A 25,766-nucleotide genomic window follows, 5' to 3' on the forward strand; every position below is an offset into this window, starting at 1 on the left:
GCACAAGCCGGCGTGAGGTTAAACGTTGAGTTTTATAAGGGCACCACGGGGTGACCAGCCCCTCCCCACCCAGCCCCAACCCTCCCACCCCCCACCCAGCCCCTCCCCACCCTCCCCACCCAGCCCCATCCCACCCCCTCCCCACCCTCCCCTCTCCACCCACCCGACCCCTCCCATTTTTGGATGCACGACGGACGGGCACAATAATCCCCTGTGGGCTGGTGGAACCAGGTGATTCCTACCATAATTAACGTTACACTTGTTGTCGCGTTACAGTTGTAGTATTTAGTATCCGTTATTTTTCCATTAAAAACGATAGTCCCATATAAAGTGTTAACATCTTTTTTGAAGCACCCTATATAGGTTTTGTTCGGGTTAGATCGCGTAAATATGTAAATGTTGCGTCGTTAAACGCGCCACCACCCGATACAGCCGATTAGAAAGGCTTAGTGTCGCATAATCAGAACATGGCCAATTCCTTACTAATACAGCACTAGTGTGTAGTGTAGTGTATAGTAGTGTATAGTAGTGTGGTGTATAGTAGTGTAGTGTATAGTGGTGTAGTGTATAGTGTATAGTAGTGTAGTGTATAGTGTAGTGTATAGTAGTGTGGTGTATAGTGGTGTAATGTATAGCGGTATAGTGCATAGCGGTGTAGTGTATAGCGGTATAGTGTATAGCGGTGTATTGTATAGTGGTGTAGTTTATAGTGGTGTAGTGTATAGTAGTGTATTGTATAGTAGCATAGTAGTGTATAGTAGTGTAGTGTCTAGTAGTGTAGTGTATAGTAGTGTAGTGTATAGTGGTGTAGTGTATAGTGGTGTAGTGTATAGTAGTGTATAGTGTAGTGTATAGTAGTGTATAGTGTAGTGTATAGTGGTGTAGTGTATAGTGGTGTAGTGTATAGTAGTGTATAGTGTATAGTGGTGTAGTGTATAGTAGTGTATAGTGTAGTGTATAGTGGTGTAGTGTATAGTAGTGTATAGTGGTGTAGTGTATAGTAGTGTATAGTGTAGTGTATAGTGGTGTAGTGTATAGTAGTGTATAGTGTAGTGTATAGTGGTGTAGTGTATAGTAGTGTATAGTGTAGTGTATAGTGTAGTGTATAGTAGTGTATAGTGTAGTGTATAGTGGTGTAGTGTATTGTAGTGTAGTGTATAGTAGTGTATAGTAGTGTATAGTGGTGTAGTTTATAGTATAGTGTAATTACGCTGAATTTCATTGTCACTGTGCGTAGCCAACTCCGCTAACTGGAGGTGGTATTTGGGGGGTGGGGGGGAAGGACAACAACCACGTGACATATATATACGTAAATTACGTTCAGATAAATGACCTCATGTGCGAATGATGCGAACCTTTCGCGGAAACGGAGCGGCGGCCGTGACACTTGGAAAAGCCCTTGCACACCGCCTTTACTGAAAGAATGAAAAGAACGCCGACGCCTATCTCAGTGCGGAGTCACAACATCACCCCGCGTAGAAATCCGCTCTCGTCAAGACGCTCATTCATCGGCCTAAGAAAGTGTCAGATGGCGATCGTCTGAGAAGTGAAATTAAACGTGTTAACGAGGTGCTGCAATTAAACGGTTACAACGATGCGCAAATCGACGGGGCACTGAATGGCAAAACCAAAATAAAATAACACGAGCGTTGAAACTGACCAAGTATTTAAAAGCATTCAAATGCCATACGTTGTGAGAGTAACTAATAAACTGGACAGATTTTTGGAGAGAAAAAACATCCGAGTGAGATTTGGCACGGTATGTAAAATACAGAAAGGAACATCTGGTAGTAGTAGATTTTATTCTTTAAACTGGTACAAAACTGACACCTTTATACAAGGCATCATGTTTGCAATAACCACAACACAAGCAGTCAAAATGCAAACAAAAATAAACAACTATCTTCTTGGTTCTTTCGGTAAAGTCACGTAGAATGGAAATAATAAAATAATACAAATAAAACATAATAACATTTTAAAAAAATTATTATATAATTTTCTTTCATTATGTTTTCTTTTTATTATTTTATTATTTCCATTCTACGTGACTTTACCGAAAGAACCAAGAAGATGAATACCTGCAGTCACGAAAACTTTAAATCCAAATTTAACCTACTACTGTATTTTGCCACTGGTAAAGGAGGTCTCATAGTGAACATCTGGTACTAAAAATGACTTACCGAAGATATCAACAGAAGGTGTCCACCGGATTGATTGCAAATGCTATGTTGTGCAGACAGGGCGAATGATCATCATGAGACTAAAATAAAATCAAATAAATGTTAAATACTCCCAAACACAACTGTCGGCTGTGGCAGAACACGCGTGCCAACAAGGACACTCAATTGATTTTGGTAATTTTTCGATTTAAAGCTTTCGTGACTGCAGGGATTCATCTTCTTGGTTATTTCGGTAAAGTCACGTAGAAGGGAAATAATAAAATTTAAAATCCTGAGGACGGCTGCTTGCGTTGTAGCCGAAACGTCGTGAGAATTATTTTATTATGTTTAATTTTTATTATTTTATTATTTCCCTTCTACTTTGATAATGTTGACGTTCTGTGCAAAACGAGCTACTACTGGCCAAGACTAATTAGAGAATCTATCGAAATTGAAAAGTACGAATAATTTAAACTGTTCGGATAGCTACAGGATTAGTGCTACTTGGATCATAAGCAGGCAAGACTAAATGTTTCCAATCGGCGAAGATGCTCCATTAGAGGTATCCACGTTTCGCAAGCGTAGAGAAGGGAGGGAATTACCGTGGCCGAGAAGACTTGAAGCTTTGTATGGAGCGACAGACCAGGTAGCTTCCACACAGCGTTACGCAACTGATGAAAAGAAAATGCCGCTCGACTGATTCTGAGTGAGACTTCTGCTGTTAAACCGGAGCCGGTCATGAGTGCACTGCCCAGGTATGGGAAACTCTCCACTCTCTCCACAACTGCCACATCAGCGATAATCATGAGCAGAGGGTCAGAGACTCCGAAAGCTCGAAGAACAACCCAGAGCCCAGGCCTACTGATAATATCATAGCCCTTGACCAGGTCAATACAGCAGAGATATAGGTCTTGTTGGAATTCCGCTACACCTCTGATGTAGCAGATGGACACACTCTCACACACAGACACACCCACGGAGAGTTTTATGCGCACACGGAATTTCCAGAGTGGTGACGATGACAGATAACATTGAACGAAACTGAGTGTGATTGCTTTCCTAGGAAGTCCACAAATCTCCCTGAATGTGTTTATCTATCGTGAACGGATTCGTTCTAAGCATAGTCAGCCAGCCGGCTTTGGGGATCACTCGCGCCGCGCAAGGCCAGTCGCTTGTCGGTGAGTCCAGACCCTGCGTCGTCTTGCCCTGTCCGCGTTGTCTTGTGCGTAGCGAGAGAGAGTGAGAGAGTGACAGAGACACAGAGAGACAGGGAGATAGAGAGAGAGATGGTGAGAGGGACAGAGAGCGAGAGAGTGAGCGAGAGAGAGCGAGATGGGGTAGAGAGAGGGGGGGACAGAGAGGGGGGGTTACATAAAGCATAGATTAAAAAAACTAAATGATGAACGAAGCAAAGTGCCGACTACACCGAGCATCTTCTTGTTTCCTCTGATCGTAAAAAAGAGAGACAAAGAGTGAGATAGTGAGAGAGCGAGAGGGACAGGGAGACAGAGAGACAGGGAGATAGAGAGATACGGGATACGTAGTCAAGACGCTAACGATGTGTTGTCCTTCCCCCCACCCCCACACACTCCGATTAGCGTGGTTGGTTACGTACGGTGCCAAAGAAGTACACACATACATATACACACACGTACACACATACATATGCAAATACACACATACACGTACAAACACATACATACACACATACATACATACACACAGACATACACATACATACACACAAACACACATACACACGCGGGCGAATGGAGAATGGAACCAGGCTCAACCCGATGCACGAACACTGCGGCCGTCATGAGTCAGGGCGAGGAGGGGCGGTGAGACTGCTGGTGATGTCTGCACTGCTCTGCCTGCTCTTGGTGAGTTCAACCTCTCGCGATGGATACTTCATGCAATGTTAAAGGTTCCAGATAAACGTTAATGTTGTAATGTGAGCGTAAACGGGAGCCCGGTATGGGGGGCGTGTGGGAGGGGCCGCCGTTCACCTCGGCTCCAATGGGAGGCGAGGTGAATGGGGGTGGAGCCAGCAGGGCAGTATGGGAAGGCCGGATCTGACGATCCGGAAGGGGAGGAGTCAATTTGAACCCACTTCCCAATGTGGCATCGCCTGCAAACTTGGTATACGTATGTCATACCGATGACAACACTGTATTCTATCATAAAAAATTAAATGAAACATTTTAAACGGTATTTTGCACGCTTTCTTTGAACTCACTCTCTGTCGTTGTCGTATCCTCAAATCTTGTAACTCAATTTTAACCCACTTCTCAATGTGGTATCAACTGCAAACTTCGTATACTTATGTCATTCTTCGCCTGAGGACGGCTGCTTGCGTTGTGGCCGAAACGTCGTGAGAATTGTTTTATTATGTTTTATTTTTATTATTTTATTACTTCCCTTCTACGTGACTTTACCGAAAGAACCAAGAAGATATATTATATAATTAAACATTTTTCAAATATTTTTCAACCATCTTTTTATATGTTATGTTTCGGCTTGGGTCTAATTGTCCACGCTCAACTGACGTTGGCTGTAAATCACCACGGTCCCTTACGTTATGGCAAGCTTCGGGGCCACTTCCTGGAGTCGTGGAGTTCTGGCATTACGAGTACGATACATTTCATTAGAGCGTGTTTTTAAAAAGTATGTTTAAATATTACTTTGAGAGCCTCGTTTCAAGCAGTGTTAGACCAGAGGACAACGCCAGAAGGCGACCAGCACAAGGACAATGACACTCTCAGGACATTGAGAGCTCGGGGTAAACATCTACATCATAGGACCTCCCCTGCCAGTATGAAAATATAAGAATAGGGGGTTTACCCTTTCTGCCAGTAAAACCTATTGTGTTTTGATACTGGCAAAGGGAAAGTACGCTGCCAAGCTTAGCAGTGTTCATTAGGGCGCTGTCTTTCCGACAGCCCTGTTCTTCACCTGAGGACGGCCGCTTGCGTTGTGGCCGAAACATCGTGAGAATTGTATCTTATTATGTTTTATTTGTATTACTTTATTATTTCCCTTCTACGTGACTTTACCGAAAGAACCAAGCATATGGCAAAGGGAGGTTCCATGATGAATTCTCGCAAGTTCGTCTCCAGGGGTGTTTGTGACATCAATCACAAGTTTAACACAAATGTAGTGCCATGGAAGGAGTCACTAAAGTGCAGAGCACTGGTTGCTAGCAGAGAAGGGGATCTGGGGTTGTAGCAGCCCTGACTGCCAGCAGGTCATTGGCCAGAGAGAGGCATGTGGGGCAAGGCGATAGAGGGGGCCAATGAGGCCCTATCCTCGTTCAAAGCTTTTCCCTCCAATCACTTTCAAAAGCCCGTCGCCTCCTGGCCAATCCCTGGGAGAGACCTCATTCCTCCAATCGGAGACCTCGGTTCGCCTTTTTGAATAGCCGCGAGGCTGCACATTGGCTTGGGGTCATTTACCGGTCATTGCACAAGTACAGCCAAGCCACGAACATTTACAATCTTGATTAGCGTGATGTTTCGCCGGTATTTCACAACTGGCCTTATCGGGCAACAGCCACAGTTGTGGCAGAAGTCCACCTGTTTCGTTCCTTAAATAGAGGGGTGGATGTAATGGCGTCACTTGTGTGCTGTGTCGGTTGGTGGCGGGTTTAACGACACATATATGTACGCGGTCTAACCCCAACAAAATCTGTATCGGGGATCAATTATAATTATCATGTAAAGCAACCAAAAAGACGTGAAAACACCTAGGTTTACAATTTATGAGTAAAACTCTACTCATAATATAGGTTTTTGGTCAGATCGCGTTATTTATAAATGTGTCGTAACCCTCCGCCACCCGACACGGCCAAACAGTAAAAAATGTGTCACGTTTTTAAATGGACAAATTAATTTACTTCTTTAGCCCACCGGTGTGCTGAAGAGAGAATCAACAGCATTTTAAAATTTGAGTAGCACGACGTTTCGCTCGTAATTACAATCAGCTTCATCGGGCAAGAATGGTGAAGCTCTCCTGTTGCTTCTGGTCTTAAAAAACGTCGCACTACGTGTTAAATTAAAACTCTACTATCTACATAATATACAGCATCAACCTGTGTATTATGTAGATAGTAGAGATGTTGGAGCAGAATACCCGGAGGTGCCATGGAGATGCCAACGAGTGATTGGGGGGGGGGCGGGCACAGATCCCCCGAGTAACACCCCAACAAACCAGTCATCTACAGTAGTGTGTAGTAGTGTATAGTGTAGTTTATAGTAGTGTAGTGTATAGTAGTGTGTATTAGTGTATAGTGTAGTCTATAGTAGTGGAGTGTGTCGTAGTGTATAGTGTAGTGTCCAGTAGTGTATAGCAGTGTGTAGTAGTGTAGAGTGGAGTGTGTAGTAGTATATAGTGTAGTGTACAGTAGTGTAGTGTATAGTAGTGTGTATTAGTGTATAGTGTAGTGTATAGTAGTGGAGTGTGTTGTAGTGTATAGTGTAGTGTGCAGTAGTGTATAGCAGTGTGTAGTAGTGTGTAGTAGTGTATAGTGTAGTGTGTAGTAGTGTATAGTAGTGCATAGTGTAGTGTATAGTAGTGGAGTGTGTAGTAGTGTATAGTGTAGTGTGCAGTAGTGTATAGTAGTGTATAGTGGAGTGTATAGTAGTGTATAGTAGTGTATAGTGGAGTGTATAGTAGTGTATAGTAGTGTATAGTGGAGTGTATAGTAGTGTATAGTGTAGTTTATAGTAGTAAACTCCTCTCCCGCGGCCCATCCTGGCTCCTCCCCCCCCCCTTAACCAGTATATATACAAGGTCGGGTCTCTTGGGACTTCTCTCTACTTGATACAGCAATTGTACTGTGACGGTTCCACCTGAAGACGGAAGCTTGTGTTGCCTCCGAAACGTCGTGATTTTTATTTTATTTCTATCATTTTTTTCTATTATATTTTTTTGCGTGGACGCGAGGAGAGGGAGACGTTAAGCTCGGACGGGGGGAAGTTGGCGGGGCTGGAAATGGGAGCCTCGTACCAAGCAACAACACCAAAGCAGCAGCAGCAATGCCAATGAAATTGGAAGGATGTTATTAACCGGGTTAAAACCTTAAATACATTTATGGTTGCTCCATCATATTTACCGGGCACTAGTCTATTCTGCCGAGTTAATCAGCCCCGCCCACTTCCAGCCCCGCCCACTTCCAGCCCCGCCCACTTCAAGCCCCGCCCACTTTCAGCCCCGCCCACTCAGCCCCGCCCAGCTTCACGTCTCCCTCTCCGAGCGTCCACGCAACGCTCCCCTCCCCCTAACCCCCTCCCTTGCCCCCCCCCTCTCCCCTCTCTTACCTATATAACCTCAACCACGGAATCTCTCTCCCACTTCAGCAAAAAAAATTCTTGCTGTGGTTTTCCCACCCGATGACGATCGCTTGTGTTGCGGTCGAAACGTCGTCATTTCATTTATTTTATACCAACGTGACTTTACCGAAAGAACCAAAGAGTTTGCTCTACTAAATTGTTGCACTCCCATCGTGTTGTTGTTGTGTTTGTTGTCGTAACGTTCCGAGCGCCGTGCACTCCACTGGACCTTCCGTGATTTTATTTTTGTACAAAGAGCTTCGCAGCTCATCGGATTTCTCCTCCAGCCATCGACACGATAATCATTCCGAAATGAAAAGCTGTTAGGGCCATGACTCAGCCCGTCAGATGGCGCTGCGTCACCCCGAATCGCAGACTGCCACAGTGAAGTGGTGGGTGTGGTATTGGAGGTCAAGTTGCTGAAGGGGAACTACATCAGCCACGTCTACGCTGGTACACTTCCTTTCGCTTGTGGTCGACCAAGCCATCCACCGCCATGCACCGATGATGAAGTCGAGGTTGATGGCATCGCGACTATAAAGGAATTGACAACGATGACGAGCCTGCCGGATTACATCACCGCACTTCTACTCGCGGCGTTCGTGGTGAGTCTCTGTGTGAGTGAGAGTTTCTGTGTGAGAGTCTGTGGGCCTCTGTGTGGGTGAGTCTGTGAGTCTCTGTGTGAGTGAGAGTCTCTGTGTGAGAGTCTGTGGGTCTCTGTGTGGGTGAGTCTGTGAGTCTCTGTGTGTGTGAGTCTCTGTGGGCCTCTGTGTGGGTGAGTCTGTGAGTCTCTCTGTGTGTGTGAGAGTCTCTGTGTTTGAGTCTGTGGGTCTAAGTGTGTGGGTGAGTCTGTGAGTTTCTGTGTGTGCGAGTCTATGTGTGCGTGAGTCGCTCTGTATGTGAGTGAGTCTCTGTGTGCGAGTCTCTGTGTGTGAGTGAGTCTCTGTGTGTGTGAGAGTGAGTCTAAGTGTGTGATAGTGATTCTCTGCGTGTGAGAGTCTCTGTGTGTGAGTCTATGGGTCTCTGTGTGTGAGAGTCTCTGTGTGTGAGGCTGTGGGTCTCTGTGAGTGAGTCTCTGTGTGAGAGTCTCTGTGTGAGAGTCTGTGGGTCTCTGTGGGTGAGTCTCTGTGTGTGTGAGAGTGAGTCTAAGTGTGTGATAGTGATTCTCTTTGTGTGAGTCTGTGGGTCTCTGTGTGGGTGAGTCTCTGTGTGTCTGTTAAGGGGGAGCGGTAGTGTAGCGGTTAGCGCGCTGCCCTATGAACCTGGCGACCCACATTCAATTCTCGCTCACGGCCAACATCAGTGACGATTATCTGAACCGGTCCTGGGCCTCCGTGTGAGTCTGTGGGTCTCCGTGCAAATCTGTGGGTCTCTGTGTGAGTCTATGGGTCTCTGTGTGATGAGTCGATGGGTCTCTGTGTGAGTCTGTGGGTCTACGTGTGAGTTTATGGATCTCTGAATAGAATATGAAGGGTGCTTGGGAGCGTGGCAATAAAGTGTGGGAAGCTGTAAGCCTCAGGCTATTTTGTGCTCGCCTTCTCATCAACCAGAGGCAAAGAGTGGTGGTCGTGGTTACTCCCCACCAAAGATTAACATCAGTGGAGGGATGCAGGCAAGACCCATGAGTCAGATGCCTTTGATAACCTGCTGTCCCAGGTGCTAGATAAAGTGGCCCTTCAGGATAGAGCCATCTTGTTGGGTGACTTCAATGTCCCAGTGGGTCATGATGCTGGCACCTGGTCTGGAGTGATTGAAAGGCATGGGCCAGATCAGCTCAATAACGTAGGAGGTGGCTAGATTTCTGTGCAGTCCTTGGGATTGTAGTTACCAACACGCTGTTCTGGAATCGGCACATCCACAACAACATGGATGCGTGCTGAGTCCAAGGATGAATATCTGCTGGACCTATCATGGAGCTGACCATCGGCTTGTCATCTGCCATCCCTCCACTGCATTGGTGGTTTCTCTTTATAGGACCCCGTTCAAATCCATAGTGGCCTGGACTCTGATGAAAGTTGCAAGCAGGAATATCATCATCGCTTGCAGCTGGAGTTGACATCGTCCCCCACTCCTCCTGATGCCGAGGAGAAAAGGGCGAGGTTTAGGACCCTCGCTGATTGAGCAGGTGTTTAAAAGCGACAGGTCCACTCTCACCATCTACAGCATCCCACATCAGAATCAGGAGGCTTACCGCAGCCTTCGCCCGGAGGTTCGGAGAGCCGTGTGGCACTGCAAGGATGGTTGGTGGTTGCGGATTGCTGAGGAGATGGAGTCTGTCGCAATAGGCCGCGATCACAAATCACTCTTTAACTCCATTAAAAAGTAACTTGCATAGCCACACATATCACCATCTTTAGGGGAAATAAAGGTGATCCGATCTCCGACCCCCAGTAACAGGTTTGCCTATTTGCTGAGCATTTCTGTGAGCTCCTGGGGGATGAGAAATTCCTCAGCCTGGAAACATCATGGGGCAAAGTGGGGATGACTCTGCTGAGGCTGCGGTGCCCAAAATATTTGAAGACAGTCACCCCCTGTGAGTGGCTGGCTCAAGTACCATCTGTTGAGGAAGTACGGAAGGCGATCCAAAATCTGAGACCAGAAAAAGTTCTGGGAAGAGATGATCTCCCAAGTGAACTGCTGACATAATAACATCTACATCATGGGACCTCCTTTGCCAGCACCAAAAAAAGGGGAAAAAACCTATTCTCATATTTTGGTACTGGCAAAAGAGGTCCCATGATGTAGATGCTCAACCCGAGCTCTCATTACTCTGATAGTGCTTTGTCTTTGTGCTGTACGCCTTTTGGCGTCCTCTGGTCTAACACCGTTTGAGACGAGGTTCCAAAGAAAGCTATCTCTGGTGTGGACCAATCGGTTTCAAAGACAATGCATATATTATCAGAGTGTTTTTTTGCATTCTGACCACAAGTATTGTGGTTAATGCAGACATGATTCCTTGTAAAAGGGTTGTTTTGTTGCCCGAAAAAGGGGAAAACAACCTATTCTCATCATAACAGTGTGGCCCACTGGATGAATCCTGCATGATTGGAAGGATGCCCTGGTTGTCCTCCTCTTTAAGAAGGGGGACCGCACAGACTGTACCAACTACAGGGGCATCTCCCTCCTCAGTGTGCCGGGAAAGATCCTGCAAGGATTATTCGAAATTGCCTTGCCAGGCATGCTGAGCCCCAATTTGGTTTCAGGCCAGGGCGGTCCTGCACACATAACAGTTGTTTTTGTCTGTTTGCTCCAGCAGAAGTGTAGGGAATTCCAACAGGACCTACATCTCTGCTTGATTGACCTGGTCAAGGCCTATGACACCATCAATAGGCCTGGGCTCTTGGCTGTTCTTTGTGCTTTAGGAGTCCCTGACTCTCTGCTCACAATCATTAAGGGCCTTCATAATGGTGAGCGGGCCCAGGTAAAGCTGCATGGCCGGGAGTCGGATCCATTCCCTATTCACCTTGGGGTGCGACAGGGATCTCCTCTGGCACCTACATTATTTTACATATTTTTGACCACGTAGTTCAAGAAGCTTTTCATGGCTGTACCAGAGGAATTCCATCTGATACAGAAACAATGGGAAGCTGATGGATGCTCGGGTGCCATTGAGCGATTGCTCCCTATTGGTCAACCATGTTACGTATACTGATGAACTGGTGATTGCTGCTCACTCTGAGGAGTTGGAGGTGCTGCTGCTCAACCTGGAGCGTGCCACTAAGAGATGAGGTCTTACCATCAGCCCCACCAAAACTAAGCACCTGCCTGGGTATTTTGTACTATCGGACACTCCACCCCCACAACTCCCAATCGGTGGTGGGGCAGTAGTGGAGAGAGTGCAGAGTTTCCCATACCTGGGCAGTGTGCTCATGACCAGCTCCAATTTGACAGGAGAGGTCTCACTCCGAATCAGTTTAGTTGCATTATCTTTTCATTGTCTGCATAATGCTGTGTGGAAGCTACCTGTCTTACGCTCCGAACGATGCTTTGGGTCTTCTCGGCCATAGTTATGCCTTCCCTTCTCTATGCTTGTGAAACCTCCCCTGATGGAAAATATTCACCGGTTAGAAACATTCAGGCTGGCCTGCCTGCGATCCGTCTGGAGTTTAACCAGGCCCCACTGCATGCCGAAACAGCTTTTGTTCGGCCGCATAGAGGGGGGTAAGTGGGCGCGGCACGGGCTACAGAAGAGATGGAGTGATGTGGTACAAGAGGATGTAGAGCTGAGTGGACTTGCCGATGACCGGTACCAGTGGTGTCAAGATCGGCCTCCGTGGAGGAGACTCGTGAAGGACACTGCTACTGGGCAGTTGGAGGGAGTCTCCCTCCAGCAACAATGGAGGGCAGAGAAGTGCCGGGCAGCTCGGGATACAGGTGGTGCTTCGGCCAGTCATCTCAGTTAGTCAACCCATGGCACCTGCAGGTTCTGTCCCAGGACCTCCTGCCAACGGGTGGTGGACACTTCACGTGGCCATAAAGTGCACATAGCCTGGCACAAGCACCGCGGTGACATCACCGCCACTTGGTGAATGGCAGTTGTTGCTATCTGTGGGTCTCTGTGTGAGTCTGTGGGTTTTTGTGAGTCTATGGGTCTCTGTGTGAGTGTTTGGGTCTGTGTGAGTTTGCGGGTCTCTGTATGTGTCTATGGGGTCTCTGTGGATCATGAGTTTCGAGTTATTTAGCTGCTGTTAGAAATTTCGACACAACGACAATGATGATGATGAATATATGTCACTTCGTTGAGCTTTCATTTGTAATGGCCTAGTCACTTCGGGGAAAAAATATCTACATAGCTCAGTGGGCCTTACCTGGTAAAATACAAACATTTACATAGTTTTTTGTGGATCTGTTGGCGTGATCGCAAGAGGTGAAATTTTATGACTTCTTGTTAAAACGGCCAAAACTTTTTGGGAATTTTTTCAAATAATTCCCCACTTGGGTGGCATAGGTGGGGGGATCCCCCTCCAATCCACAGTTTGTGAATCATCACAGCCGGTCGCCTCGCCATTCGTTCGCGAGTGGATACATACATTCCAGACACACCGGCCCCAACTTCAGGCAACGGGGTAATTCTTACTTATTGATTTCGTCGAACGGGTTTGTTGCGCGATGACAAATGGCGCAGTGCAGTGCAGGTCTCGGGGTACGCGGACCCCCCGATTCGCACTCAACACTTTACCACTCGCTACGTTCACTGCACGAGGGCGGGAAGCGAGGAGTGGAATCGCACCGCTTGCCAGCGGTGGATCTGAGGGCATGTGACCAAAATAATCTCAGGTGTTCTATCTGACCTGGATGCTACTGATGGTTACTGAAAAATGAACTCGACAGTACTGTATTTTATTAAACATGTACATTTATATACATTGTATCTACACTCTTACATTGTATATACACTCTTACATTGTTGGAGAGCAAAGCCACAACATTTACACACCGGTGTGCTGTACTAGTAACGAATTGGCACGTTCTATTTACGTGACAAACCTTACTAATTGGCTGTGTCGGGTGGTGGCGGATTTAACGACACATTTATATATTTACACAATCACCTCTATGATGAATATTGGTCGTAAAAGCCTCCTAGGTGTTAGACTGAAATATGTAATGAGTCCACCAGATGAAGATTGAGACGACACAACTTCTCTTTATTCAGCCCACGTGTCACATGCCGCGTGCGACAGAGGTCGCAACCGGGTATCCAGTACCCGTACCCTACCCGGCTACCCGGCCGGGTACGGTTAGCCGTTTGCGACCCTGGTGCGGCCGGGTACGGGTAAGCCGTTAGTCACTAGTGAGTCACCGTTTGTCACTCATTTTGGGTAGGGTACGGGTAGGGAACGGCCGTGTACGGGTAAGGAATCAAAACCCGTTTGCGACCTCTGGCGTGCGACCACTCCAATTCAAATCCCACCAGGAAGCTGCCCCCCACAGCCCCGCCTCTTCCGGTGACGTCACCCCCCACCCCCCCTGAGAGTTCCCAAACTCTCACGCCCCGCCCTCTCTTTCCTTTCGTTCGTGACGTCATCTTGAACAGTAGCCTGGGATCCCTTGGGATTATTGGCACTACATATACATTAGAGCATAGCTGTCAACCCATACGGTTTACCCCGGATTCTCTTGTACAGGGGAAATTGAGCTTTCAAGCCGTTATGGTGTACAGCCGTTTCAATATGGGCACATAAAAAATGTGTCTTTGTTTGTGTTTCTCCCTTGTGATGGGACTTTGTAGGATGAACATTGAGATTTTTCAAGGGCACGGGGTGACCAATAAGGTCTGAATTGGTCTGTAATAAGGTAAGGGGTTGACAGGCACGTTAGAGGTCATAATCTTCTACCAAAATTTGCAAGTATATGGTGTAGGCCAGGGGTCGGCAACCTACGGCTCCGGAGCCGCATGCGGCTCTTTACGGGCTGCTTCTTGACGATATGTACGTATGTACAGTATGTACTCAGATGCATTGCGGCTCTTGAAATACTGAATTTTGTACCGAATTGGAAAGAAATGGCTCTTCTTGTTATTTTGGTTGCCGACCCCTGGTGTAGGCCAATCAGTTTCAGAGACAACACGTATATTATAATCAGAGCATGGTTTGTTAGCATGTTCGCCACAATCACTGTGTTGGTTAACGTAGTAACACAACAACTGTTTTATTGTCAGAAAGGGTAAACAAACCTATTCCTCTTATTGGTTCTTTCGGTAAAGTCACATAGAAGGGAAATAATAAAATAATAAAATTAAAACATTATAAAATACAATTCTCACGACGTTTTGGCCACAACGCAAGCAGCCGTCCTCAGATGAAGCACAGGTCTGTCGGAAAGACAGCGTCTTGGTGGTGCTCATTCAGACGCTGTCTTTCCGACAGACCTGTTCTTCACCTGAGGAAGGCTGCTTGCGTTGTGGCCGAAACGTCGTGAGAATGATTTTATTGTTTTATTTTTATTATTTTATTATTTCCCTTCTACGTGACTTTACCGAAAGAACCAAGAAGATGAATCCCTGCAGTCACGAAAGCTTTAAATCGAAATTTAAACCTATTCCTATTTTTCATAATTTTGATACAGCTGGCAGATAGGTTATCCCACAGATATGTCACAGCTTGACCCGAGCTATGAGTCCTCTGCTATTTGGCGTTGTCTCTGTACTCTTCGCCTTTTGCCATTGATCTCTGGTCTGACACTGGTGGTCAGACGAGGCCATGAAGATGGCTGCGGTCTCTGGTGTTGGCCAATACGTTTCAAAGACAATGCATCATTTATTATCAGAGCCATGTTCGTTTGCATGTTTTGCCACGAGTACCGTGCGTGGTGAATGCTGCAGTAACTTGATTCCTTGCAAAAGCTGTATCATCGATTTGTATGTTAAGATCTTAACACAACTCCTGTTTCATTACTGCCAGAAAGGGTAAAAACAACATATTCAGACGCTGTCTCCCCGACAGACCTGTTCTTCACCTGAGGACGGCTGCTTGCGTTGTGGCCGAAACGTCGTGAGAATTATTTTATTATGTTTTATTATTTTATTATTTCCCTTCTACGTGACTTTACCGAAAGAACCAAGAAGATATACAGGTTGCTTCGAAAAAATGTTAACACTTCGACGGAACTATCGTTTTTCATGGAAAAAGAACTGCTAATAAATACACTGTAACATGGTAACAAATGTAATGTTAATATCCTTCAAAAAGTCAAAGAGTCTCCACGTGTTCGCCGCCATCATCGTCAAGCACGCCTGCAATCTTCTCCAGGTGGTCTCCAGAGCCCAGAGGCACATTTCTTGTGGCGTTGTTGCAAATTCTCAGAAGTGTTCACATTTTTTCGAAGCATCCTGTATATACGAACGCATTGGCAGTACACCAGTGGTCGTAAGTGTGATTGTTCATAAGGGTGGATGTTCGTAAGTCTGAGATTGCTTGTATCGCTAAAATAGCAAAGAGGTGACCGGGCAGCTTAGAGGGGTCAGGGAAGTGGTTCCATGCTGTTGGTATCAAATCCCGGTTTCAGCTGCCCAATTTGAACCTTGCTGAAACCAGGTTCTTTCAGATGCGGTGACTTTGAAAGTCACCATTAACTCACCATTAACTCACCATACGGAGAGCCGTAGACTCACAATCCGGATCCTCCGTTTTTTTCCTCGTACATTTTTAATCGACGTGAGCAATTGGCCGCTGCTATACATTTCGACGTGATGATGATATCATCCACTTTGGTGGATATGTAATTTGTGTTGGCCAGGTGGTTTGTGAACAAGAGCTACACACCTCATCGGGATTTACCTGGTAAAAATAAACATCGTTTAGTTTTTAGTAACGCCACTCACCTGAACAAACTGCTCTGTGCCAGCTGGCTTATGTGGAAAGAGTCAACAAAGAATTGCAGATTGCTATGGAAATACGAGCCACTGTTTGTTTTAGTATACCGAAGGAAACCACCGGACTTAGTGGGGCACCACCGGTTGCTAGCATCTGTTAACTACCTCGCCTGGTACGCAGGAGTCCATGGGTTCGATCCCAGGACCCTGTGAGATGTTGTGGGTTTACTCCTCACCCAACACACACACACACACTGGTTAGTGTGCTTAACTCACTAAATTGGCCACCTTTCGTTTACTGATTGGCTCTGTCGAGTGGTGGTTGTGACGGTGGTGGTGATGATGGTGGTGTTGAGTTTCACGACACGCATTTATATATTTACGCGATCTGACACATGCACGAAAAACCGAGTCCTCATTGTGAAAGGGACATTTACTTTGTAAAAGGGGAATTCCCGTGTCCTTGAGTAGATGCCCAGATGGTTATGGTGGTGATGGTAGTGATGGTTCTAGTGGTGGTGATGGTAGTGATGGTTGTGGTGATGGTGGTGATGGTAGTAATGGTTATGATGGTGATGGTAGTGATGGTGATGGAGGTGATGTTAGTGATGGTTGTAGTGGTGGTGATAGTTGTGGTGGTGATGGTGGTGATGGTAATAATGGTAGTGGTGGTTATGGTGGTGATGGTAGTGATGGTTGTGGTGGTGATGGTGGTTATGGTGGTGATAGTAGTGATGGTTATGGTGGTGATGGTAGTGATGGTGATGGAGGTGATGTTAGTGATGGTTGTAGTGGTGGTGATGGTAGTGATGGTTGTGGTGGTTGTGGTGGTTATGGTGATGGTGGTGATGGTAGTAATGGTTATGGTGGTGATAGTAGTGATGGTGATGATGTTAGTGATGGTTGTAGTGGTGGTGATGGTAGTGATGGTTGTGGTGGTTGTGGTGGTGATGGTTGTGGTGGTTATGGTGGTGATGATTGTGGTGGTTATGGTGGTGATGGTTATGGTGGTGATGGTTATGGTGGTGATGGTAGTGGTGGTGCTGGTAGTAGTGGTGGTGATGGCTGTGGCGGCGATGATGCAATCGGTGTACAGTGCAGTAATAGGAAGCGGCCGAGTACGGGTATCCGGGTATCGGGTAGGGTACGGGTATCGGGTACCCGGTTGCGACCTCTGGCTCTTACTCTGTAGAATCGGCTTGGTTATCACAAATACTAAAAAAGCACGATTCTACAGACTCATAAACAACCGCAGAGACCCTCAGAGGCGCCCATAATAATTTAAAGATTCAGAGACGTTGATTCTAAATGTGGAGGGGAAAAACCGGAGGACCTAAATTTAGATTTAAAGCTTTCGTGACTGCAGGGATTCATCTTCTTGGTTCTTTCGGTAAAGTCGCCACGTAGAAGGGAAATAATAAAATAATAAAAATAAAACATAATTAAATAATATAATGCTTATTTTATTATTTTTATTATTTTATTATTTCCCTTCTACGTGACTTAACCGGAGGACTGTGAGAAAAATCCACCCAGGGACCACCACGGGGAGAGAAAGACATTTACTACAAATATACAGCAGCAGCAGCAGGCACAGTCAGGGTCACGGGATCGAACCCACGCCCTCCTGCATACCAGCCGAGGGGGTTAACGTCTCGTAGCAACCGTGGCACCACAATGGATAGAAAAGGGAAGCGGGGAATGAGGAAAAGTGAAACTGCCTCCATCCCTTCACTTCCTCTACCCCTCTGTCTTGTTGCCGCACGTTAACATCCTTGACTGTCATATTCTTAGGTTTTTTCGGTAAAGTCACGTAGGTAAAAATTTAAAAATAAAAGTAAAATATAAACCGACAGCTGTCGGGCTGTGACGGTTCCACCTGAAGACGGAAGCTTGTGTTGCCTCCGAAACGTCGTGATTTTTATTTTATTTTACTTTTATAAATTTTCATTTTTTTTACCCACGTGACTTTACCGAAAAAACTTAAGAATATGAATCCTTGCAGTCACGAAAGCTTCAAATCTAGAATCATTGACTGTCCATCGCCGTGGTGACTGTGAGATGTTAACTCCCTAGCCTGGTATGGTTGGTTACTTGTACAAGGGTAACGAATACATAAACATGTATTATTCATTCTAGATTTGAAGCTTTCGTGACTGCAAGGAATCATGCTCCTAGGTTTTTTCGGTAAAGTCACGTAGGTAAAAAATAAAATTAATAATAGAAATAAAATAATATAATATAATAAAATAATAAATAATTTCCCCCCCTATTATTACTTTTATTAATTTTAATTTGATTTTTTACCTACGTGACGTTACGGGAAAAACCTAAGAGTAGATGTTAACTCCCTCACCTGGTACGCAGGAGGTCGTGGGTTCCAATCCAGACCCTGACAATGCCTGCGGCTGCATATCTGAAGTCTGCGTCTCTCTATCGCCGTGGTGGTCACTGCGTGGATTTTTCTCCGGGATCTCCGGGTTTTCCCCTCCAGATTTACAATTAACGTCACGCGTTTAGAGTATTTGACTGCAATACATTGCCACGCGATGATGATGATGATATCAGCCACGTGGTTGAACTGCTATCACTACGTGATGGTGGCCAGGTCGCTTCTGAAAAAGAGCTACATAGCTCAGTGGAGTCTTACCTGGTAAAATAAAAGATAGTTTCGTTTTAGTAGAGGTCTCTACATGTAATCTATATGGGTCTGTGTATTTGAGTCTCTATGTATCTCCATGCGTTCATAGTATTTGGCCGCTGGTATGAATTTCTTCACGATGATGATGATAATATAATTTGTTGTGGCCTGGTATGCTTCTGAAAACAAAGAGTTGCTTAGCAGCTCAGTGGAGCCTTATACCTGGAAATAATGAAAACAAGTTTATAGTTCGATTTAAAGCTTTCGTGACTGCAGGGATTCATCTTCTTGGTTCTTTCGGTAAAGTCACGTAGAAGGGAAATAATAAAATAATAAAAATAAAACATAATAAAATAATTCTCACGACGTTTCGGCCACAACGCAAGCAGCCGTCCTCAGGTGAAGAACACAAGTAGTGACTAATCCCATATCTGCATTTCCCATAAATATGCTAAATTCATCTTGATATGCAAATTCTTTTGTCAAGGCGCTCTTCCCCCTCCAACCCAACTTAAATATACGCTGCCAAGCCTGGTGGTGTTCAATCAGACGCTGTCTTTCCGACAGACCTGTTCTTCACCTGAAGACGGCTGCTTGCGTTGTGGCCGCAACGTCGTGAGAATTGTTTTATTATATTTTATTTTTATTATTTTATTATTTCCCTTCTACGTGACTTTACCGAAAGAACCATGAAAAAAACAAGTTTATAATTTATAGCTGGCAGGTTCATAGCGACAAGGGGCATGTCTGTGCGTGTCTGAACAAATAGGGAGCCATCCCACATTATGGGACCTCCTTTGCCAGTACCAAAATATGAGAATAGAATATTTGATATGCCCCTGTAGTTGTTACAGTCTGTGTGGGGTCCCCCTTCTTAAAGAGAGGGGGGGGACCACCAGGGCATCCTTTCATTCCTGCGAAACCCATTTTTTGGTCCAGACAGTTGATATGATGTCATGTAGGACAGTCTGTGCACAAACGCCACCCTCCCTCAGCATTTCACTTGGGAGATCATATCTGCCCGGTGCCTTTCCTGGTCTCACACTCTGGATCGCCTTCAGTTCTTCCTCAACAGATGGCACCTCAGCCAGCCATTCACAGGGGGTGACTTCTTCTTCCAATATATGAGGCACCGCAGCCTCATCAGGGTCATCCCCACTTTGCACCAAGATGTTTTTTGGGCTGAGGGATTTCCCCACCCCCAAGACTTTAGAAATGCTTAGAAAAACTGGTCATGGGGTTAGGAGATCAGATCACCTTTATTTGCCCTAAGAATTGTGATAGGTGTGGCACTGCAAATTTCTTCTTTGATGGAATTAAGGAGTGATTTTTGTTCGCGGGCTACTAAGGTAAATTCCATCTCCTCAGCCACCCGTGCCCACCACCCATCCTTGCAGTGCCGCACGGCTCTCCGAACCTCCGAGCGATAAGCCTCCTCATTCAACCATCACCATCAATCCTGTACATACTTAGAACTTCTTTCACAACCTCTGCGTAAGCAACCGCGTGCGTGCGTGCGCGCTAATCCACGAGTGAAAAGTTGCTTCAGCTTAAGCTTTGCCCAATCCTGCCACGGATGGCTCAATAACAACACAAAACTCAACCACCAAACCGGCCCTCAGTGGTCAATCAATCGCACAGTTCGTGCAAATGTTGAATGTTCACGTCGGCTTTCGTGACCAATATTATCCACAAGAGGTTTTTGTCGGTTAGATCGAGCAAATCTAAATGTGTCTTCTTAGGTTTTTTCGGTAAAGTCACGTAGGTAAAACATTAAAATTAATAAAAGTAAAATAATTAATTTTTATTTTTTACCTACGTGACTTTACCGAAAAAACCTAATATGAATCCTTGCAGTCACGAAAGCTTCAAATCTAGAATCTAAATGTGTTGTTAAGCCCGCCACAGCAAACGAGTAAGGGGTTTGTCACGTAGACGAAACTTTCCAATTCGTTACTAGTTCTGCATTAGCCGGTTGCGTGTTGAAGTAAACCCATGAAAAAATTTACAATTTTAGTATATTGTGTAGTACACTGTTGTGTGTGGAGAGTAAACCCACTACGACATTTACAATTCGAGTATCCGTGACGTTTCGCCAGGACATTACAAGCAGCAACATCAGGCAACAGCCACAGATCTTCTTGGTTCTTTCGGTAAAGTCACGTAGAAGGAAAATAATAAAATAATAAAATAAAACATAATAAAATACAATTTTATTATAAAATACGTAGAAGGGAAGTAATAAAATAATAAAAATGTAACATAATAAAATACAATTTTATTATAAAATACGTAGAACGGAAAAAATAAAATTATAAAAATAAAACATAATAAAATACATTTTTATTATTAAATACATAGAAGGTAAATAATAAAGTAATACAAATTTCACATAATAAAATACAATTTTATTATAAAATACGTAGAAGGGAAATAATAAAATAATAATAATAAAACATAATAAAATACGATTCTCACGACGTTTCGGCCACAACGCAAGCATCTGTCCTTCTACGTGATGACTTTACCGAAAGAACCAAGAAGATGAATCCCTGCAGTCACGAAAGCTTTCAATCGAAATTCAACAGCCACAGAGTTGTGGAGAAATCCTCGTAAAAATCCTCCTCCAACCAAGTCCACTTGATTTAAAGCTTTCGTGACTGCAGGGATTCATCTTCTTGGTTCTTTCGGTAAAGTCATCACGTAGAATGGAAATAATAAAATAATAATAATAAAACAAAATAAAATACAATTCTCACGACGTTTCGGCCACAATGCAAGCAGCCGTCCTCAGGTGAAGAACAGGTCTGTCGGAAAGACAGCGTCTGAATGAGCACCACCATGATTGGCAGCGTATATTTAAGCTGCTGGGTTAGAGGAGGAAGGGCGCCTTGACAAAGGAATTTGGTGGTGTTCATTCAGACGCTGTCTTTCCGACAGACCTGTTCTTCACCTGAGGACGGCTGCTTGCGTTGTGGCCGAAACGTTGTTAGATAAAAAAAAGTTTCGTTTAGTCTATGGGTCTCTTTGAGTCTTTAGGAGTGTCAATGGGTCTCTATGCGTTTAGCTTATTTGGATGCTGCTATGAATGTCCACGTGATGATGATATCAGCCACTTGGTTGGAGCTGCTATCATTACATCTGATGGCCAGGTACCGCTTCTGAAAACAGATTTCGATTCAGCAACTCAGTGGGGCATTACACCTGGTAAAAGTAGTTTGGGTTTTGTTTGTATATTTATTTTGCGTGCTTTATTTACCTCTCCTATACTTTGCACTCCTATCGTGTGTTGTGTGTGTTGTGTTTGTTCTCATAACGATCCGACCCTGTGCCATCTACTGAGCCATCTGTAAACAAGGAGATTCATAGCTCAGCGGATTCCTCCTGCAGTATATAAATACTGATTCAGATTCTGATGAAACTTTCCACGCGACCACCACAGGAAGAGAGACATGCAAACTCCGAATATACAGCAGCAGGCATCGTCAGGACCTCCTGCATATCTACGAGGGAGATAAAATCTTGCCGGGTCACAGGATTGAACCCACGACCTCCTGCATACCAGGCGAGGGAGATAACATCTCAGATACCACGGCGTCCATTTGCTCGCAAGTGGCACGGGAAGTCCACGGAACAAAGTGCGCGCCAAACAACCGGATCACAATCACGGCGATTCAATCTTTGAATCGTTCCCAGAGAAATGTTCTAAATACCCGTTCGCCTTTTGGCATCCTCCAGTCTGACACTGGTGAGACTAGGCCCTCAGGAAGGCTGTCGTTGGTGTAGACCAATCAGTTTCAAAGACAATGCCATATATTATCAGAGCGTGTTTGTGTTTGCATGTTCACCACAAGTACATGTGGTGTATGCAGACAGGATTCCTTGCAAATGTTTCTGTTTGATGTTTGAACATCTTAACGCTTAAATTTTGATTTAAAGCTTTCGTGACTGCAGGGATTCATATTCTTGGTTCTTTCGGTAAAGTCACGTAGAAGGGAAATAATATAATATTTGTATTATTTTATTATTTCCCTTCTACGTGACTTTACCGAAAGAACCAAGAATATCTTAACGCCTGTTTTATTGCCAAAAAGGGTATTTTTTATTGTTTCATACCTTGAATGCTATTCAAATGCATGTACTTGTGTGAATGTTGAAATAGTTTAGCACCGTACGTAACCAGTCGCGCTAACCGGAGGTGCGAATGCCCGAACCTGATAGTCAGCAGCTCATGAAGGTGACAATGATGATGGCGATGATATCTTTCTTTATTTTTAGGATTGTCTTAGGTTGACTTTGAACCACATTCTCGACGTTCCTGGCTGCATTCTCAGCGGCGTTTGAAGTCTAATTTATTCTTGAAATGCGTCTGAACCCAATCGGATCTCGTACGCCTGGCCAGGCTCTAGGCTAGATTTGACAGGATGTTGGCTACATCGCCCGGTATGCAGGAGGTTCGTGGGTTCGATCCCGGACCCTGCGAGATGTTTTGTCCCCTCGCCTGGTACGCAGGAGGTCGTGGGTTCGATTCCGTGACCCTGACGATGCCTGCTGTATATGTGGAGTCTGCATCTCTCTCTCTCCCCGTGCGTGTGTCTCCATGTGTCTTTGTGTGTGCGCCTGTGTGTCTGTGTAGTGTCGTGGTTTGATTCCCGCTCACAGCCAACACCAGCGACAATTATCTGAACCGGTCCTGGGCCTCCCCTAGGTCGACTGAGCCTCAAAATTAGTACCTGGTGCGGTGTGTAGTAAACATTGCCACTGGGGGGACAAAGGTACCCGGGCATGGTGTTGGCCACACCACACCCAGGTACTTATTTGAGGCTGAGTCGACCTAGGGGAGGCCCAGGCCCGGTTGTTCAGATAATCGCAATCACTGGTGGTGGTGGTGGCCGTTCGCGGGAATCGAACTTGGGTCTTTGCCGGGTTCGCAGTGCAGCGTAGCGCTAACCAGCTACACTAACACCGCTAATCAAAGTACGTGCAGTCTGTTGCAGGAGGAATTCAATTATCTATGAAGCTCTTTGTTCATAGATGTTCCAGATGTTCGGTAGGGGCACGGGGTCAGAACGTTACGTGTGTAGAGTGTATAGAGTCTGTAGTGTGTAGAGTGTATAGTGTGTGGAGTGTATAGAGTGTGTAGTGTGTATAGAGTGTGTGGAGTGTGTATAGAGTGTGTGGAGTGTATAGTGTGTGGAGTGTATAGTGTGTATAGTCTTAATTTAGGAGCTTTCGTGACTGCAGGAATTATTCTTTGGTTCTTTTCGGTTAAGTCACGTCTAAAAATAAAATAATAAATTAAAATAACATATTACGACGTTTCGATTGCAACACAAGCAATCATATACCTGATGATGATTGCTTGTGTTGCAATCGAAACGTCGTAATATGTTATTTTAATTTATTATTTTATTTTTAGACGTGACTTAACCGAAAAGAACCAAAGAATAAGTGTGTATAGTGTGTGTAGAGTGTGTATAGAGTGTGGAGTGTATAGTGAGTGTGGAATGTGTAGTGTGTGTGTAGTGTGTATAGTGTGTGTATAGAGTGTATAGTGTATAGAGTGTGTATAGTGTAGCAGTACTGCTTTGAAATCGGGTCCATCTTTTTAAACACCATGTATATGAACTTGTTCAAATAATCGCAATCACTGGTGGTGGTGGTGGTGGCCGTTCGCGGGAATCGAACTTGGGTCTCTGTCGGGTTCGCAGTGCAGCGTAGCGCTAACCAGCTACACAACCATCGCTAATCAAAGTTCGTGCAGTCTGTTGCAGGAGGAATTAAATTATCTATGAAGCTCTTTGTTCACAGATGTTCGGTAGGGGCACGGGGTCAGAAGGTTACGTGTGTAGAGTGTATAGAGTCTGTAGTGTGTGTAGAGTGTATAGAGTGTGTGGAGTGTATAATGTGTGGAGTGTGTATAGTGTGTGGAATGTATAGAGTGTGTCGTGTATAATGTGTGTAGTGTATAGTGTGTGGAGTGTATAGTGAGTGTGTAGTGTGTATAGTGTGTGGAGTGTATAGTGAGTGTGTAGTGTATAATGTGTATAGTGTGTGTAGTGTGTGTATAGTGTGTGGAGTGTATAGAGTGTGTAGTGTGTATAGAGTGTGTGGAGTGTATAGTGTGTGGAGTGTGTAGAGTGTGTATAGTGTGTGTGTGTAGTGTATAGAGTGTAGAGTGTGTATAGTGTACAGGGTGTTTCAAAAAGATGGACCCGATTTCAAAGCAGTACTGCTTTGAAATCGGGTCCATCTTTTTAAACACCATGTATATGAACTTCTTTGGCACCGTACATAGCCAACCACGCTCATCAGAGATGTGGGTGAGAGTGTGTGAGTGAGTGTATGATGGACTTCTATGCACAGTACTGTACGTAGCAAACCTGCACTAACTTGAAGGCGCTTTGATGCTGGCAATGACATTTTATCGCTCTGGGAACTTCCTGCCCTTACAGCTAGGGTTAACACACACACCACACTACCACACACACCACCACCCACACACTGCACTACCACATACACCACCACCCACACACCACACTACCACATACACCACCACGCACACACCACACTACCACATACACCATCACGCACACACCACACTACCACATACACCACCACCCACACACCACACTACCACATACACCACCACGCACACACCAGACTACCACACACACTTGCCACACAGTGACACACCATACACATCACACAGTGAGTGACACACACAGTGACATACCATACACCACCCACACACAGTGACGCACACCACACTACCACACACACATGCTACACACAGTGACACACCATACATACCACACACATCACACAGTGACACACACCACCCACACACCACCCACACACACAGTGACACATACACTCACACAGTGACATACCATACACCACCTACACACAGTGACACACTCACACAGGATTATTGACATGGTCAATAGCTTCTGAAGTGACAGAACTACGGTAAGGAATGTGAAAAAAACTCCCCTGTCCATTGTCCAACTGCACAGCAAAGGGGTGAATGTTACCTGGGCTGGGCACTTTCAAATGTCTCTCGTAGGCCAGAGAACATCTAAAACACACAAGCCGCTCCCTCAGTCTCACTGGGTGTGATGCACTTTTAAATCATCCGGATTGACAACTCATTTCTGTAGAACTGCAGAGTATATAGTGTAGTGTACGGTAGTGTATAATGGTGGTGTGTATTAGTGTAGTGTATAATGGTGTAGTGCATTGTATAGTGTAGTATACAGTGTATAGCAGTATAGTGTATAGTAGTGTATAGTGGTGTGGTATATAGTAGTGTAATGTAC

At 45.1% G+C, this 25,766-nt stretch overlaps 1 protein-coding gene across 1 annotated transcript in view; it reads left to right on the plus strand.

The window, feature by feature from the left end:
- Positions 1-7,541: 7,541 nt before the first annotated feature.
- Positions 7,542-25,766, plus strand: part of LOC144733098 (tumor necrosis factor receptor superfamily member 6-like) — a 66,384-nt gene continuing 48,159 nt past the window's right edge. The window contains exon 1 of the mRNA XM_078614847.1: positions 7,542-8,094. Within this exon, the coding sequence (XP_078470973.1) occupies positions 8,044-8,094 (51 nt within the window). The 5' untranslated portion in view covers positions 7,542-8,043. The remainder of the gene's footprint in view (positions 8,095-25,766) is intronic.

The sequence above is a fragment of the Lampetra planeri genome, chromosome 45, assembly GCF_965212315.1.
Source record: "Lampetra planeri chromosome 45, kcLamPlan1.2.h2, whole genome shotgun sequence".
Lineage (NCBI taxonomy): Eukaryota > Metazoa > Chordata > Hyperoartia > Petromyzontiformes > Petromyzontidae > Lampetra > Lampetra planeri.